The sequence below is a fragment of the Eleutherodactylus coqui genome, chromosome 11 (genome assembly GCF_035609145.1).
Source record: "Eleutherodactylus coqui strain aEleCoq1 chromosome 11, aEleCoq1.hap1, whole genome shotgun sequence".
NCBI classification, from domain to species: domain Eukaryota; kingdom Metazoa; phylum Chordata; class Amphibia; order Anura; family Eleutherodactylidae; genus Eleutherodactylus; species Eleutherodactylus coqui.
Genome location: NC_089847.1, coordinates 92463676 through 92480851, shown reverse-complemented (window position 1 = coordinate 92480851; position 17176 = coordinate 92463676). Strand labels below are relative to the sequence as shown.

Here is a 17176-nt window from a genome sequence, read left to right as displayed (position 1 = left end):
CTGCTACAGAATGTTACTGGGGTCTGCCTATACTGTTACTACAGAAATGTTACTGGGGTCTGTCTATACTGTTACTACTGAAATGTTACTGGGGTCTCCCTAGACTTCTGCAACATAACTGTTACTGGGGTCAGCTTATACCTTTGCTACAGGAATATTACAGGGGTCTGTGCATACTATGGGTGCACTAAGTTTTCCCATTACGGTGTTCTACCTATCTGGCCCCCCAAAAAACACTGACTGATTAGGGCATGGAGTGTGGGTCGAAGCCAACATGTATTTTCTCTCACGTTACCACAGCTATCCGGGGCACTGCAATGGGATTTCTTTATATACCTTCTCTGGGTTCCTGGGACCCACCTATGCTGTGGGTGCACACAGACTTCCCATAGCGGAGTTGTACCTGCCTGGCACTTAAAAAAAAACCCAGACTGACTAGGGCATGGAGTGTGGGCCGAAGCCAACATGCATTTTCTCTCACGTTACCACAGCTATCCGGGGCACTGCATTGGGACAAACAAGAGTAACGATACAGCGCTAATGAGACATTCACAGCTACGCTAGCATCGGAGTCCGCTCTATGCCCGCGATTGCTGAGGGTTTGTGCAGGGGCCTATGTCCTGGGCGCAGTGAAAATCTGCCATGTTTGGGCACTCTGATTTCTTTATGTGTACTGTCTTTAAGTTCCTTGGGCCCACCCATGCTGTGGGTGCACACAGATTTCCCATAGAGGTGTTTTACCTGTCTGTCCTCAAAAGACTGACAGACTCGGGTAGGGTGCAGAGTGCAGATGGTTTACCCCTTGCGTTGTCGATGAGGTATCCGACACCCAAACCGAATAAGTAGTGTGTGGACACATAGATTCCCCATTGCTATGTCACTCGCAGCACCTTGGGCCACACAAGGTGTTTGCTGGGACCCAGCCTGGCCAAGGGCCCGCTCACATCCTTTCAGCACAGGCTACAGCGGGTCCTGGTCATGGTTTCAGGGCCTTGTGAGGCCAACTCCTCCTCCTGCTTGGGATCAGGGGGTCAGCATTGCGCATCATGTATTTTCTCTCGTGTTACCACAGTTATCTGAGAAACTCGTTTGGGCCACAGGAGAGGAGCATAACTGCATTAATGAGACCTTCACAGGTGTACTAGCATCGAAGTCCGCTTCCTGCCTACGATTGCTGAAGCTGTTGGCCGAGGCCTATGTCCCGGGGGAACTGCAACGGCGCCAGGTTGGGCCTGTGGAACTTTTTCCTGGCTAATCCAGTCTTTGGAGCGGTGAAAGAAAACATAAGTGATTTAACCCTTTCCAGTCCAATGTCGGGCCTGCCCCGACATCATAATTTCCCTCCACAGCTCCGATGTCGGGGCAGGCCCGACACTGCAGTGCAGGAGTGGATCTGCACCCGATCGTCAGGCACATCGGGTGCAGATGCACTCCTGCACTGGTCCTCATCGAGGACCCCTTTCTGCCTTCTCCTTTACACATTACATAGCGCTCAATTAGCGCTATGTAATGCAGAGATTCCGGCCGGCGATCATGTGACCGCCGGTGTTACCTGACCCCCGGCTGTCATATGAACGCCGAGCCGGGAGCCTGCACCGTGGAAGTACCTGCTTACCTGACCGGTGTCTTGTGCATTCTCCTTCTGTCTCCCGGCCCGGCGATCATGTGACCGCCAGGTGTCACCTGACCCCAGCGGTCACATGATTGCCGAGCCGGGAGGCAGAAGGAGAATACGGAAGACGTCGGACAGGTAAGCAGGTCCCTCCCTGCACCCTCCTGAACTCTGTCAGATCAGGAGGGTGCAGGGAAAATGTATTTTTTCTCACCCATTCTCCCCAGCTCCAATTTATTTGGAGCTGGGGAGAATGGGTGAGAAAAAAATAAATGGATTGGAAAGGGTTAATGAGACCTTCACAGGTGTAGTAGCATTGAAGTCCGCTTCATGACTACGATTGCTGAAGCTGTGGCCCGAGGCCTATGTCGTCGGCGCAGTGTAAGTCTGCCATGTTTGGCCACTCTGATTTCTTTATTGTTCATGTTTTGGGTTGCGTTGGACCCACCTATGCTGTTGGTGCATACAGACTTCCCATAGTGGTGTTTGACCTGTCTGGCACAAAGACACTGACTGAGTTGGGTAGGGGGCAGAGTGCAGATGGCTTTCCCCTTGCGGCGTCAATTGAGCTATCTGACACCTAGACAGAATGAATACTGTGTGGGCACATGGATTCCCCATAGCTATGTAACTCATGCCCACGTTTGCAGCTCCTGACGGAGGTTGGCACTTTGTTGGAATGAAGATCGAACGTCAATTTCTCATCGATTCTCTACAGCATTGTGGGCTATCGCCCCGCCCCTTTCAAAGAGGGTCGCTGCCTGGCCCTGCCAACCCTCTGCAGTGTGTTCCTCCTCATGGCAGACGCACTTATAAATAGACATGAGGGTGGTGTGGCTATGCAGCCAGCGTGTGGCATGAGGGCAGCTGAAGGCTGCGCAGGGACACTTTTGTGTGCGCTGCAGACGCAGGGTCGTGCAGTGGGGTTGGACAGCATGTAACCCAGCGGTGTGTCCCGCAGGCAGTGCTTGTGCTTGGTTGGAGGAAGTGTAGTGCTTAGCTAAGGTATGCATTGCTAATGAGGGTTTGTCCGAAGTAAAAATTGTTAGGGGGGGGCACTCTTCCCGCTATTGTGGCTTCATAGTGGGACCTGGGGACCTGAGATGCAGCCCAGCATGTTGCCCCTCGCCTGCCCTATCCATGTCTGTGTCGCTTCCATCACTTTCGTACGTTTTGAAGATTTGCACAAATGAAAACCTAAGGGCGAGCACCCACTGGCGTTTGCGTTCTCCGCGGGGAAAAAACGCAGCGTTTTCGCAGCGTTTCTCGCATTTTTTCCGCGCGTTTTTCGCGGCGTTTTCGCGGCGTTTTGCGTTAATTTCCATTGACATTCATGGGTGCATTAGGAGAAAAATAGGGACACATATGCAACTGACAGTTCCTATGTTAAAAACGCAAACGCAACGCAAAAAAAACGCCAGTGGACAGGAACACATGTTATCTCTATGCCTGTGCAGGAAAAACGCAAAACGCAAAACGCAGGTAAAAAAACGCCAGTGGGTGCTCGCCCTTAGAGAGCATCGGCGATATACAAAAATGCGTGCCCATTGACTTCAATGGGGTTCTTTACTCGAAACGAACCCTCGAGCATCGCGGAAAGTTTGACTCGAGCAACGAGCACCCGAGCATTTTGGTGCTCGCTCATCTCTATTATTAACCCTTTCAAATCCACTGAAGACATTCTGAGTGAAGGCTGTACAGCTCTGATATCCGGCAGGGTATTACTGTATATTAATGGCTGCTCTGTTGTCGGGACCTCTCCAGCATGTACCATACGGCAGTACTGGATCGAGCCAGCAGATGGCGCCATTGTTTAATGGCAGAAAGAGAAACCCTGAATCCAAAATTGGATTGCAAAGGGTTAAAAGTATTACACATCTATTCTATTTTGCGGTTCTTGTTGCAATTTGAGTGAATACAAAACAGGGCATTTTTTCACGTTAACAAGTTTCATACTTAATGACATAAAATTATGTCAAACTGACATTGAAAGTGCTTGGTGTATCAGTAGCTATAAAAAACTCCAGTGTGGTGGACTTCCAAGGTGCTTGTAATCGTAACTAGGGATATCAAATTAGCATATTATGCACTAACCATGTTTATCTTAGAAACTCTAGTCATGTGGCTAAGCAGACGTACCTTTATATTTGCTCAGTGAAGACCCCTTTTTTTGAAAAAGCCCACTGCCTATATAGACAGTATATCTCTTTCCCTGTACCACTGTCCCTGCCTCACCAGTACTGGCCCTATACTCAGTAAAATGACTGCAGACTGAGGACGCTATGGTCTGCACGCCCGATATACAAAAAAAAATGTGCAAAACTGCTAAAAGCAGCCTCAACAGTACTGCACACGGTCAGATGTGGCCCTAAGACCTGTGTTTCTATTGGCCAGAAAACGGCACAAACTTTTCTGGGAAGAAAATGGAAGTGACTCGAACACCGCGTGGTGCTCGTCTCGAGTAACGAGCATCTCGAGTACCCTAATACTCGAACGAGCATCAAGCTCGGACGAGTACGCTCGCTCATCTCTACTGCTAATGTATCTACATTTTCCAATATCCCCAACAGATGACTATATTGCTACCTGTCTGTGGGCTCTGTGCCCACTCGCTGCCAAGAATCGATGCAGTCTGTCAGTGTCTCATGTTTTATTATTACACCCAATGCACTGAGACACTCACAGGGGGCATTGGGTCTCAACAGTGAGAGGTCATGATGTGAGAGGGAGGAACCCGCTACCATAAAAAGGTATGGCTCTCTGAGTGAAGTGATGCAAAAAAGTAAAAATTCTTAAAAATAGGCTAGGTACTGAAAAAGTACCCCAAAAGGTAATCAGAAAGTTTTAAGAAAAATAGAATACATAAAAATGTAAATGATACAGATGTTTACTTATATGTAATGATTAGGGATGAGCGAGCGTACTCGGAAAAGCACTACTCGCTCGAGTAATTTGCTTTATCCGAGTATCGCTGTGCTCGTCCCTGAAGATTCGGGTGTCGGCACGGAGCGGGGAGCTGCAGGGGAGAGCGGGGAGGAACGGAGGTAAGATCTTTCTCTCCCTCTCTCCCGCCCGCTCTCCCCTGCTCCCCGCTGCGACTCACCTGTCAGCCGCAGCGGCACCCGAATCTTCAGCGACGAGCACAGCGATACTCGGATAAAGCAAATTACTCGAGCGAGTAGTGCTTTTCCGAGTACGCTCGCTCATCTCTAGTAATGATTTACAATGTGTGTAATGATGGCCTTACACTCGCTGGTTAATATATTACAATAATTATATACTTACCATTTATATCATATTCGCAATCTATACCTTCATTCATAGTACATACGCTGAAAAAAATAGGAAAGGACAATCTGTTATATTGATTGTTAGCATACTATATTTTTGTTTTGAAGTTGGATGCATTCAGTTTTACTCCTGTTTTAGCAAGACTGCTCCTCCAGTTGAATTTAAAGGGGTATTCTCGTTACTAAATTTTCTTCTTTTTTTTTTTAGTTTTTACCCATCCACTATGAATAAAGCATTATATTTGGGGGCCCTGTTACAGATTTTGCATGGGAGCCCACAAGCTTCAAGTTACGCCTCTGCTTTGGCCCTATTCTACAACTGCCTTTCTCTTGTGTACCTATGGAAGTAGGCACAGAGGACTGGCACATCTTGTCAGGGAAGGAAGCTATGACAATCAGTGCTAAAACTGACACATATTAACTAAGCCAAGCCATGACAAAAAAAAGGAATTAAAAAAACAATTCTACCTTAAAACATAAAGGGTTTCATTTACACTACAGTATCTGTAAATAAGAACTTAGAAAGAGTTTGGTAACTTGGTTTATTTTTTTCTACTTTCAAAGTTATTGGCATTTTTCTGTTTTGTTGCAGTGCCCATATATGGAAAAGTGGCAATAGGGAGTGCAGATCGACCATCTTCTATCATTGTGTATGTTGTCAATAACAAAGTAGCAACTTGTTGAGACCAAGTGTCATGTACTTGCCTTGAGCCGCAAGATAGTTTGTTCCTGAGTCTACAAGTAGCCTAGAGGCCGCATACAGCAGGCCTCATTGGCAGCGATGGTAACCAATGCTTTGCTGTTTAAATACACTCAATAGCCCTTTTATTAGATACACCCATCTAGCAACATGTTGCCTTCAGAAACATGGTAGTTTATCATGGCATAGATTTCATTAGGCTCGTTTATCTGCAGTTCTTGCAAACTAGAGGGAAGTACTGACATGTTCTGAACTGCTGACGGTGGTATCAATTAATGCTGTATGCGCTAAACCTTTACCTCCCATGAGCACCTGGATTCATCTGACCAGTCAATGTTTTGCCACTGCTCAGACATGCCATTTTTGTCCTTTTTGCCCACTGGAGTCTTGCCTTTCTGTTTCTCTTAAACACCAATGACTGTTAGGCCTCATTCACACGAGCATGTTTATGTGCATACATAGGTGCGCACAAAACCGTGCGCCCATGTACATGCAAAAATACATGTGAATACAGCTCCGTGCACCATTGCTTTCAATTGGGCTACTGCTGGTGCCGGTGGCCCCATCGAAAGCAATGGGCTGCTGGCAACCCCTGCAGTGATTTTCGGGGAAGGGCTTTAAATATAAGCCCTTCCCTAAAAATCATCCCTGGCATGTGTAAAAAATAAAAATATATATACTTACCTCTCCGCCGCTGCCGGGGCTTAGGCGCGTCTTTTCTGCTTGGTCCCCAGCACTTCTCTGCTTGGTCCCCAGCTGAAAGGGCTGTGTCTGATTGGCTGAGCGCTCAGCCAATCACAGGCAGAGCTCAGCCATTCATTGAATTCAATGAATGACCGAGCACTGCCTGTGATTGGCTGAGCGCTGTGACCAATCACAGGTAGCGCTCAGCTGTCATTCAATGAATGGCTGAGCGCTGCCTGAGATTGGTTCAGCGCTCAGCCAATCAGATACAGCCCTTTCAGCAGGCGGGGATTTTAAGTCACCTCCTGCTGGAAGAACTTCACTACAGTGCCGGGGACCAAGTAGAGAAGACGTGCCTGAGCCCCTACAGTGGCGGAGAGGTGAGTATATATTTTTTTATTTTTTACTACAGCTAAGGATGATTTTCAGGGAAAGGCTTAAGTTTAAAGCCCTTCCCTGAAAATCATTGCAGTAGTTGCCGGCATCCCATTGCTCTCAATGGGGCCCCAATGAAAGCAATGGGAGAACATCGTGATCCTCTGCCACAGCTGTCACAGCTGTGGCAGGGGATTATTTACTCCCCGCGGAGAGTCCTCTTGGCACTGATCACTGTGACAGTGCTGTCACAGTGTTCAGTGACAAGGGAACTTCCCACGTGGAATATTGATGCGCACCACGGACCTATGGTGCACGCATGTCCTATGTTTTGCAGGTATGCGCGTTTGCACATCTGTAAAATACAGACATGTGAACACAGCATAGAGAACCAATGGTTCTAAATAGAGATGAGCGAACCTACTCGGACACGCCCCTTTTTCGCCCAAGCGCCGCGATTTTCGAGTACTTCCGTACTCAGGTGAAAAGATTCGGGGGGCGCCGTGGGTGAGTGGGGGGTTGCAGCGGGGAGTGGGGGGGAGAGGGAGAGAGAGAGAGCTCCCCCCTGTTCCCCGCTGCTACCCCCGCTTCGCCATGCCTCCCCCGCCCCCCGAATCTTTTAGCCCGAGTACGGAAGTACTCGAAAATCGCGGTGCTCGATCGACTAATTACTCGAAACGAGTATATTCGCTCATCTCTTGTTCTAAATAGACGCGTGGTTATGTGCGCACGATTGTACGCACATAAATACGCTCGTGTGAATGAGGCCTTCCGCTGGATATGGGTTCAGACATGCTGTTACAGCACCACTGTTGTACTCAGCTGCAATTTGCATGATGTTGCAATCAGAACAATTCATCAGAACAATTCTTGACATCCTCCTTCCACTTTCATTGAAAAGCAGTTTACATCCACAGGACCCCATTCACTGGTTGTTTAACCCCTTAGTGACGGAGCTTTTTGGTTTATTTCTATTTCCGTTTTTTTCCTCCCCCATTTAAAAAATTCTTAACTCCTTTATTCATCCATCGATGTCGCTATATGAGGGTTTGTGTTTTGCAGGATGAGTTGTATTTTTCAATGGTACTATATAATGTACTGAAAAACGTTTAAGAAATTCTAAGTAGAGAGAAATGGAAAAAACTGAAATTCAGCCATTTTTTGGGGCATCATCTGATGGTTGTTAGAATCAGAGCTGGATCTTGGTCTCCTGTTCTCCCCTGCTTATCTCAAGCTGAGTGTTGTGGTTATTGGTGATAGTTGTATTCTTAAGGTCCTTTTACATGGAATGATTATGGCTAAAACGGCTGAACAACTGAAAGAAGTGACTATTTTTTGCATAAAATTACAGTGCAGATAATGGCTTTAAATCAGCTCTGCTTCCCTCATTAGCTAAAGTAAACTCAGTACTAGTTGTTTGCTCAGGTGGACATGTGTTTATGCGAGGGATTATTTGGCCAGCAGGATTCCAATTTTTTCTCCCAGCGTGAGTAAAAAAATGTACTCATTATTTATGCAAGGCAAACACAAGGAGTACATTGTTTACTCCCCTCAAGTTGTCAAGACGCTCCAAAGACTGAACAATTCCCATTCAAATGGAATGAATTTTGAGCAGGCTGACGACTATTTTTATGCCAGCTAAAAATCAGCAATAAACAACAAGTGAACGAATACTGCCCGGCTGCCGGCGTTTACATGTTACGTTTAAAACGCAAATTCGTTAGTTTGAACAAATTTTGAGCGATAATCGTTGTGTGTAAAAGAGCCTTCACTTAGTTGTTTACCTCTATCCCAGGAAGGGACAGTAAATGGCTGAGGAACGTGGGTTAGGTGTGTTCTTATCAGAGCGGGACATCCGCCACAGGCAAATACGGTCTCTTATTCTGAGTCATATACGAAAAGTTTCCCTCTCCCTCTGTTATTCCATATGACACCTGTGGTGGTTCATGTGTTTTGTACCACTGTGTAAACATAGCCCAGGAGCTATTCAGGGGATCAGTTTCCGTACATCCTGATCAGACATGACAGGCGGCTTCAGACGAGCATATGCGCAAATACGCTCAACTCAGCGCAACTTATTTGCGCAGTGAATGAGGTTGGATGAGGTAGATTTTTCTGCGTGTTTGCGCACAGTACTGTACTTTTTGCACACGCAGGGCCAGTTCACATGCATGCATGACACACCCCTTCCGTGGTTAAAAAGCCTATTTAGCCTAATGCGGTCCAGATATGGCATTCTTTTCATGAAATCGTACAGTGTATGCGCATTTGCACTCATGTTGAGTTGCTAAATTTTGCATCTAGGAAGCATCAGTACAAATGTGTACATAGCCTTTAGTTAATAACAATAGCAACAAGGACATGTGAAAATAACCACTAAATTGTACAACTGGAATTTCGTTTCTCTTACTCTTAGGCTCTAGATAAATTATATAAAATTCTTATCTCTGTTCTTACCATTTGTAACAGTTTGTTGGACTTTTAACGATTTCACCATAGTTATAATGTGAGCCTTCTTCATCTTCACAGCCACACTTGTCCACACACTTCATAGCGTCTTCATTAAAGAAGGGTCTGGATGGTGGGCATTTGGGATAACAGCCTGTAAAATGGATGGAAGGGATATATAAAGTACCAGGCATTAAAATTGTAGACTTTGAAAGTGGAGGAGGTCGGCGATGACGTGGATCCCACGATACTTCCGCAGTGCTGACTGTGAAAGTGCTGCGGGATGGATGGCTTCCACTGACTTCAATGGAAGTGAGCCTTGCATAGCCTGCACAAAATCGCTCATGGGCAGGAAATCGCATGTTCTTATAGTATGCCCTTGGCTAGATTTGTTGCAGAATCCGGAGGCGGACTCCCGCTCTAGATTTCGCAATGCAAATCCGTCCGTGTGCAGGAGGCCATAGAGGCAGAAATTATTTTCTGCTTCTATCCTCTCACCATCAAAATATTTTTATGTTAACATGCTTACATGAGGGCTCATTTTTTGCATAATGGGCTGTAGTTGTTATTGGTACCATTTCGGAGTACATACAACTTTTGATAACGTTTTTCAATTTTTTCTTCTTGGAGTAACCAAAAAAGCGTAATTCTGATATTGTGTATTTTTTTCTGATTACGTTCACCATGCGGGATAAATAATGCATTACTTTGATAGATTGGACTTTTTTATATATATATATATATATATATATATGTCCAAAGCACCTTTCTCTATATGTTCCATCACCCAATAAAAATTCAACCCACCCTAGTATATGAAAGGAGTGTCTTTTAAACTTTAAATATCTCTTTTTTTAACTTATTTTTATATTTGTAATGTCTTCATCTGCAGCAGAGACTTTCTACATCTGAAATGCTTATTCAGACATCAGTTTATTGGCCGGGTTTTCACGCCCGGCCTATATACGCTGTCCCTCTCTGCAGAGGGAGGAGGCGGGACGAGTCGGGAGCAGTGCACATAGCTCTCGCCCCCTCTTCGCCCCTCACCACTATTTGTAATGGGGGGGCAGGGAGGGGCTGGACTTAGCTCCGCCCCTGCCCGCCCTCCCATTGCAAACAGTGGCAAGGGACGGAGAAGAGGCGGAGAGAGGGCAGGAGCTTAGTGCACTGCTCCCAGCCCGTCCCGCCTCCTCCCTCCGCAGGGACAGCGTATATAGGCCGGGCGTGAAAACCTGGCCGATATATGCATGTCGGAATAAGCCCGAAGGGAGATTTTTGCCTTCTAATTGACATTGCTATAGATTATAGTGATTTGGTGGATATCCCATCTACCATAGTAATTTATGAGTCTTGTATTTTAAATGTTTTTTCTAGTGTGTTTTTTTTTCTTCAAACATTTAGGCCCAATGTCCATGGGCGGATCTGATTTGCGGAAGATCAGCAAATCAAGCTGCCCATAGGGAAGCATGAGAGCATGAGCAACCACACTTGGATTAAGGCATGTGGATTTGTTTTGGTGCGGGCACGGTCGGATTTCGCTGCGGACTAACACACGCAGAATCGATCAGCCCGTGAACATGAGGCCTTAGAATAAAGGTTATATTTTAATAGGGACAGTAACCCATGGTTTATGTTGCCCATTGGCAAATTTCAGTGTCTTGGTTATAATAATGAGCTTGGTGCGTTCCTGTGGGCCGCTTGTTTTGTTTCAGGTCTTCTTCACATGAGCGTGTTATGCAGCCGTGATAATCATGGACTTATTATGGGATGAAACAAAACCATTGATTTCAATGCTTTCGTTTTTATTAGTGGTATTCTCGCCAGTTAATAGTGCGGGAAAGATTGGGCAGGACCGATATTACATATGGCCACGGTTTATAGCCTGAACTTGTAGGTTTACAAATGGGCTCATTCGTGTGAATGGAGCCACTGAAGTGGATTTGTCGCTTACCTTCGCAGCCGGACACTTCATGCAAGCACTCTCCTTTGGGGTTCCTGCAGGTCTTGATACATTTATCACCGCAGGGTTTATAATGCCATTCACAGTCTCCAACATCATTATAGTAATCACAGAACATAGCTGGGAATGACACAAGTGCAGCCATTATTATTATGCGGAAGATAGAAGGAAAGTCAAGGATAACATTATTGTATACAGTGTAAGCGTAAGGGCTCATTCACACAAACACATTTGAATTGCGTAGTTCGCGTGTGATGTACGCATGTATAATATGCGCTACGTCGCAGCAATTCAAATACATTGATTTTGGCATCTTCTACTCAGTGTTTTTTCATTGCGTATAAACTGTGCGTAAATAAGAACGCAGCTTGTTCTATTTTACCGGTATTATGCGCATAAAACCCCTATTGTTCTCTATAGGTGCAATCCATTGTGTATGCGAGGCATTTAATACACAACGCCACTAAGAGACAGAGCGGGGAATGAAGAAAAATAAAAGAACCTCGTTAGACTGTGCATGTCCGTGTGCGTGACATACGCTGCCATTCGCAGTGCACAATCGCCAATATATGCAGCGACAGCCGGCTCAAGCAGCGGTAAAACTTTGTGTAAGGGCTTAAAGAGATGAGCGTGTTTTTGCTAGTGATTTTGAATCTGTTCATTCTCACATCTTTTTTTTTTTTTTATAACCCACTCTTTTCACGGGCGCAAAAAAATAGGACCTGCTCCGTCTTGTGCGTGTTTGCACCCCATGAAGGTCAATAGGTGGTGTGCAAACACTCATATCTGCACACGTGGCTAAACGCTACACATACCTGTGATCACTGGCACTGTGTTATCCTAATCAGACATTTAAATCAGGGGAGCGAGGGTGATTCACCCACCTGTGCGGTGCCTGCGCAAATACGCTGAGTATGAGCAAAAAATACACTCCCTCAAAGCATAAAAAAATTGCGCAGGAGCGAGCGTATTGCTATTGTGACATATGCTCATCTATTCAATCCCTAATACACTCAGTGTTTTACGTATTAGGCCACGCGAATAAGCTATAATTCTTCTGAACATCACTTCTATCATACCTCTCAAATATGGAGAATTTATTATTGGCGGGGGTTCTAGTTTAAGGCACGGTCCTTTTCCAGCACTCACTGCTGTGTTGCGAGCTTTTAAAAAGACTCCTTGTTACGTTAGAAGACATGTGAGATATGTGCTCCAAGAAATACTGTAGTTAACCCTTAACCCTTTCCAATCCAATTTGTATCCTGGTTTTCCTAGGGGGCTTACTCTTTTTCTGCCATTATACAATGGCGCTATCTGCTGGCTAAAGCCAGTACTGCATTAGGTGACACGTTGGATAGGCTTCGACAGCAGAGAGGCTGGCAATATACAGTAAGAGAACCCCGACAAATGTTTTCTAACATCGGAGCTGTACAGCCTTAAATCATAATGTCTTTAGACATCAGACAGTGGATTGGAAAGGGTTAAGAATGCTTTTTTAAAATTTTTGTTTATTGCTCCTCACTTTCAAAAAATCTTGTAAAGTCTTTTAGTTTTATGGCAATGTAGCTGTCTGAGGGCTTCTATTTTGCAGGAGGAGTTGTATTATTCAATGGTACCATTTACTGTAATGTGCCATATAATGTACTGGAACTTGAACTTGCAATACTTGATTGCTTATACCATAAACTGTAATATTTTAGTATTGCAGTATATGGTATTTCTGACAGCATTCTATTATTAGACGGGAATGCATGGCAGCTCTGGGGGCTTTCAGAAAGGTCTGCGCTGGCATGGCAATGGAATCCCCAAACTCCTAATGGGACATTTAAGTGCTGCTGACACTGGCATTTAAAGGGTAAACAGCTGCGATCAACATGAGTTCTGATCCTGACTAATGCCGGCGAGTGTCAGCTGTCAGAAACAGCCATTACCCACCCTTTATGGAGTGGGATTGGCTCAGAATCCCATTCCATACAAACCCTGACACTGGAGAACATATCTGTATGTTTACTGTATGGGTGGTACAGCGAATGGATGAAGTTGACATTCTGGTATGTTGATGTTGATGGATGAGTTTTGAAAATTAAAACTGTGCTTTACATAAGACTAACTTGAACGGTTTATAAATGAACATGACATGAGACTGAACACTCAGACTTACGGCATATAAATGGTGTCCTCCAGTTTATACATATTCCATGTTGACCACAAGCTTGAGCATATAATGCTACAGTAGTACAAAAGCATTCACAGTCTCCACCTGTATCACAGGCACATGAGTCACTGATACAAGATTCATAATATCTTCCAGGTTCAACCTGTGAGTAGAGATAAATAGACTCGTCAGGTAAAAACGTGTACAGGCGCCTTAAGGGCGGATTCAGACTACCGCGCTTTTCTCCCCTTATATGACCGTGATAATCACAGCCATATAACGGGACAAAACAAGACCACTGATATCAATAGAATTTTAGGTTTAATTTTCACTAGCTCTTTTCTTGGCCATTAATAGAGATGAGCGAATATACTCGTTTCGAGTAATTACTCAATCAAGCACCGCGATTTTCGAGTACTTCCGTACTCGGGTGAAAAGATTCGGGGGGAGCCAGGGAGACGTGGCGGAGCGGGGGGTAGCAGCGGGAAACAGGGGGGAGCCCTCTCTCTCTCCCTGTCCCCCCCACTCTCCGCTGCAACCCCCCACTCACCCACGGCGCCCCCCAAATCTTTTCACCCGAGTACGGAAGTACTCGAAAATTGTGGCGCTCGGGCGAAAAAGGGGCGTGGCTGAGTAGGTTCGCTCATCTCTAGCCATTAATGGTGAGAAATGATAGGACCTGGGCGGGAAAGATCAGGCAGCACCTATCTTCCAGCGGTTATTTTCAAACTCCTGTTCACTGGTGTAGAGTTTGAAAAGCTGGCAAAGGGGAAGAAATTCCCATAGTTCAGGCACAACTACGCTCCATGCCACAACGTATTTGTGCCTATGCTCGTCTGAAACCACCCTGTGGCCAAAGCCTTAGAAGAGAAATAATGCCACTTCAATGTCCTTTATACTATATGTAATTATGAACTATATGATTCTAAACTCCCGGCAACATTGCAATACAAATAGCCTGTATAGTCTACTCCTGATAAACTATAAAAAGGTCAGATTCATAAAAGCAGGAACTTTTATAGTTGTAATTGGGTTACATTCCATGTCTGAACAGTCTACAAAGTATATTGTATCAATTAGCTATCGTGTTCAGTAACCTATTCCAATCCCCTGCCAATTACAAGGCCATTTACTTTAAACCATGACAGCTATAAATGGCCAACTATATAACACATGGACAGTTTGAGTTCACCAGAGTACATGCTATGCTCCGGATCACAGAGGTGGACGGAGCACCAGGGGTTACCGTGATGAGACAACTCTTTGAGGCTACATTTTTTAGTATGAATTTAGTTCTAATCCCATAATCATATAAGAATGCTGATTGGTTAAATCCTTGTATACCTATAGATTACCTGAAAATGCTCTCCATTCATTACACCTGGGTTGAGTCATTTATTTATGGTCACTGAAATGCTGTAAATGTTAAGGGTTTCACCTGAGCATGGCAACGAGCAAAGACGTCACTGATGATGATTGAACACTGCCTCAGTGCCCAATTTTTCCTGTAGGGGTTCATAGAGCAAGGATCATTGATGACTCGGACATCTGGACAAGTTGGGTCAGTCTTCCAGCTATTACCAAATTCTATCAGGCTCTCCACCACAGATTGAGTTCTCGTCGTAAAATCATTGCTTTCCTTATCATCATAGTTGCCACAAAGGCCACAGACTTTACCCTACAGGGATTATTAATATTGTGAGGAGAAAATAGGATTAAAGAAAAAATGTAATATGGGGTACAATATAAAGTTTTTTTTTGTTAAAGCTTTTACTTAGCGTTTTAGAAATGAACAATACAAAAGCAAGACAAATACAAATAAGGTCAAGCAATGATACATCAGGCTCTATTGAAGAGAGTAAGATTCATATCATTGTATGCGTGTACATACTGTGTTACCATATTGAAATAAAGGAAGAATAAAATAACTTCAGTGTGAGTGCAAATAAGAGTGGTTTCACACTTGTGCCCAGGGTTCCGCTTTCCTGCACAGCTTGGGGAGCAGGCAGGCGGAATCCCTGTGGCTAAATAGCTGCATCTCAGTATGGAACCGAACTGTGCCGAATGGACTTCATTGACTAGAATGGGGTACATTCAGTTTCCACTCAGCTACCTGGAAGAAAAAATGTTGCATGCAATGGAAGCCGTTCGATTTACGGCCCATTCACAATTGAATTGCAGACAGGCCGCGGATTCCACAGGACAGCAGGAGTTTAAGAAACAAAGTCTCCACTGCGCATGTGCAGCGGCACACCAGCCAGCGCCTCTGCACACATTCGCAGTGAAGAAAAGAGACGATCCGCAAAAGACCTGGACGGGTAAGTGGAATCCCGCAGGGTCCTTGGCCGTGGGCAGGGTCGGAATCCAATCCACCCGTGGACATGAAGCCTTAAGGCTGGTTTAGACACAACAATTCTCACTCAAAAATAGCTCTAAGCCGTCTTTGGGGCGATAATCGCTGAGTCTAACTGCACTGACATCGTGCAGTTTTTGTGAACGAGTCACTGATCATTTTCTTTCAGCATGTTGAAAGATCAGCGATCAGTTATCAGGAGTTCACAGCTGGATACAGCTAATACTATTGTTTCAGCTGTATCCCGCTCCCTGAACACAGCCGGAGTATGAAGGACACAGCGATACAGCTGTGTTCTGCATACTCCGCACGGAGCGCACAGCTGGATACTAGCTGAGCGCTCCGTGAACAGCCGGGGTATGAAGAACACAACATTCCAGCTGTATTCTGCATATCCCGCTCAGAGCGCTCAGCTGTCTAACAGCTGGGCGCTCTGAGAAGAGCGGCCCACTTGTCTTCTGCATACCCCGCTCGGAGCGTAAAGTGATCGCTCAAAACTGTCAATCAAACTGCCGTTTGAGCGATCAGCTTGCCCTGTAAATGCACACAATGATTATCGCTCAAAAGACATCTTTTGAGCGATATTCGCTGTGTCTAAACCAGACATTACTCAGCTAAATAACAGTTGACTAGAAAAACAAGCACTCATGCAAACATAAGATAAAGACACGTTTGTCAGCCTCCCACCACCTCCCTGCCAAAAAATTAATTCTTGAAGATCTCCATAGACCTGGGTTAGCTAGCTAGTCATTTCTGTGGACATTTGCAACTCATGTTCAGGACTTTATATAGTGGAACGTAAAAGTTAACCAGTTTGAGCAAGTGGTTCAGGCCGGGAGGGTCAGTGAGTTCCCAGGACATAATAATAATTTTATAATCACAGAACATTAGGGAACAGAAGAATATGGTTTGGTCCATAAAGCTAGAAAATCAAATATTCCCAAAGAGGCATAATAGAATTCTGGAAAAATTAAAATGTATTTTCATAAAAAGCAGAACGGCGGACAAAAAGGGCACCATTATTCTACACAGTTGCACTATATGATTGAAGAGCTCTCTTCATTGTCACAGCAGAAGCCACTGGCGTAACTATAGAGGGTGCAGGGGATGCGGTTGCACCCGGGCCTGTAAGGCCTCTCCTCTCCATATAGGAAGCCCAGTACTATGAATAAAGCATTATAGTTGGGGGCCTTGTTACAGGTTTTGCATTGGGGCTTCAAGTTACGCCTCTGGCAGAAGCATATGTCACTACCAGAGATATTTAGCCTTTTCAGCCGGGGTGTAACAGACTCTGTAGAGGAATTTATATTGGATTAGGGTAGGGGTGCAGGACTCCAGTCTTCACAGCACCCCAAACAGGTCATGATGTAATTATAGTCAGTGCCTCAGACATTGCCATAGGCGTTCACACTATAGAATATCCTGAAAACAGACGGAATGTTTTCTGGATCAACTGTATCTAACACCCAGATTACCGACTTTGTATACACAATGGTTTCAGCCTAAACTGCTGCTTAGAATTGTACCACTGTTTTCTGTTCTCAATGTTTTTTTTCTATTGTTATTGTCATTTACTCTGCTGAAAATATTTTTTTAAAA

General features: G+C 45.0%; 1 protein-coding gene across 1 annotated transcript in view; it reads right to left on the bottom strand.

Annotated features, from left to right (window-relative positions):
* The window catches only part of LOC136582197 (mucin-5AC-like), a 130873-nt gene that overhangs the window by 47665 nt on the left and 66032 nt on the right, over positions 1-17176 (bottom strand). Inside the window, exons 24-28 of the mRNA XM_066583047.1 lie at positions 14663-14902; positions 13231-13387; positions 11061-11189; positions 9119-9263; positions 4898-4944 (exon numbers count right to left, since the gene is read on the bottom strand). Coding sequence (XP_066439144.1) covers positions 4898-4944; positions 9119-9263; positions 11061-11189; positions 13231-13387; positions 14663-14902 — 718 coding nt within the window. The remainder of the gene's footprint in view (positions 1-4897; positions 4945-9118; positions 9264-11060; positions 11190-13230; positions 13388-14662; positions 14903-17176) is intronic.